Source organism: Nanorana parkeri, unplaced genomic scaffold (genome assembly GCF_000935625.1).
Source record: "Nanorana parkeri isolate BGI_ZX_2015 unplaced genomic scaffold, ASM93562v1 scaffold99, whole genome shotgun sequence".
Classification (NCBI taxonomy): Eukaryota; Metazoa; Chordata; class Amphibia; order Anura; family Dicroglossidae; genus Nanorana; species Nanorana parkeri.
The window spans coordinates 934,649-935,404 of record NW_017306367.1 but is presented as its reverse complement, the minus strand read 5'-3'; the positions used below and the strand labels follow the sequence as shown (position 1 = coordinate 935,404).

Genomic DNA, 756 nt, shown 5'->3' with positions numbered 1-756 from the left:
AGGATCGAGAGGTGAGGGAACCCGGTATGTTTTCCCTCACCTCCCGATCTACTGAGCCGACCTGTGACAGTCTCATTGTCACAGGTCGGCTTAGAACTATGACGTGAGTGGAAATCACTCATGTCATAGTTCTCCTTTTAATCACTACTAAGGCAAAAATTATTGCAGTAAATTCTCAACCTCCTTTTCCTCTCCTGTGTCATTAGGTCATGAAATTGCTGGAATGTTGACCTTGAAGCAGTTATACGAAATAGCACTGGTGAAGTCTAAAGACGAATCGTTTGTCCTTCGGGATATGCCATTGATGGAAGTGGTAAAGTGTCTCCATGGCAGTGCCCGTTCACTGGGAATCAAAGTTGTCCTGGAGTAAGTATGTGATCTAGGGATACATAATAGAAAGATACATGGAGGCCTTTTGTGCTCCCTGTAGTTTTTCTTTATGCATTCTACGTGCATAATAGTAGCCTAACAAAAGTATTAGAGCATGCAAATAATAGATGCATAATAAAGATGTTATTAGCCAACTCGGTTATGACAGTTTGCAAATTATCCCCCCCAAAAAAAGTAGTAGGAAGGGATGTAAAACATTTCACCATACAGCTAGGGGATTTTAAGGACCCAAGGTTGCCTTACTGTATAAACATTAACAGGTAATTCCACTTTCGCACTAAATGTGAGAACCTGAAAATACCCCAACAAATCTGTGTGTCCCCTAACCCCCCCCCCCCCCCCCCCCCCCCCCCGTCGCCGGCGCGC

At 44.2% G+C, this 756-nt stretch overlaps 1 protein-coding gene across 2 annotated transcripts in view; it reads left to right on the top strand.

Moving 5' to 3' along the window:
* The window catches only part of MRPL11 (mitochondrial ribosomal protein L11), a 19,488-nt gene that overhangs the window by 11,471 nt on the left and 7,261 nt on the right, over positions 1-756 (top strand). For both annotated transcript variants that reach the window (XM_018552871.1, XM_018552870.1), the window contains one exon: positions 207-366. In XM_018552871.1, the coding sequence (XP_018408373.1) occupies positions 207-366 (160 nt within the window). The remainder of the gene's footprint in view (positions 1-206; positions 367-756) is intronic.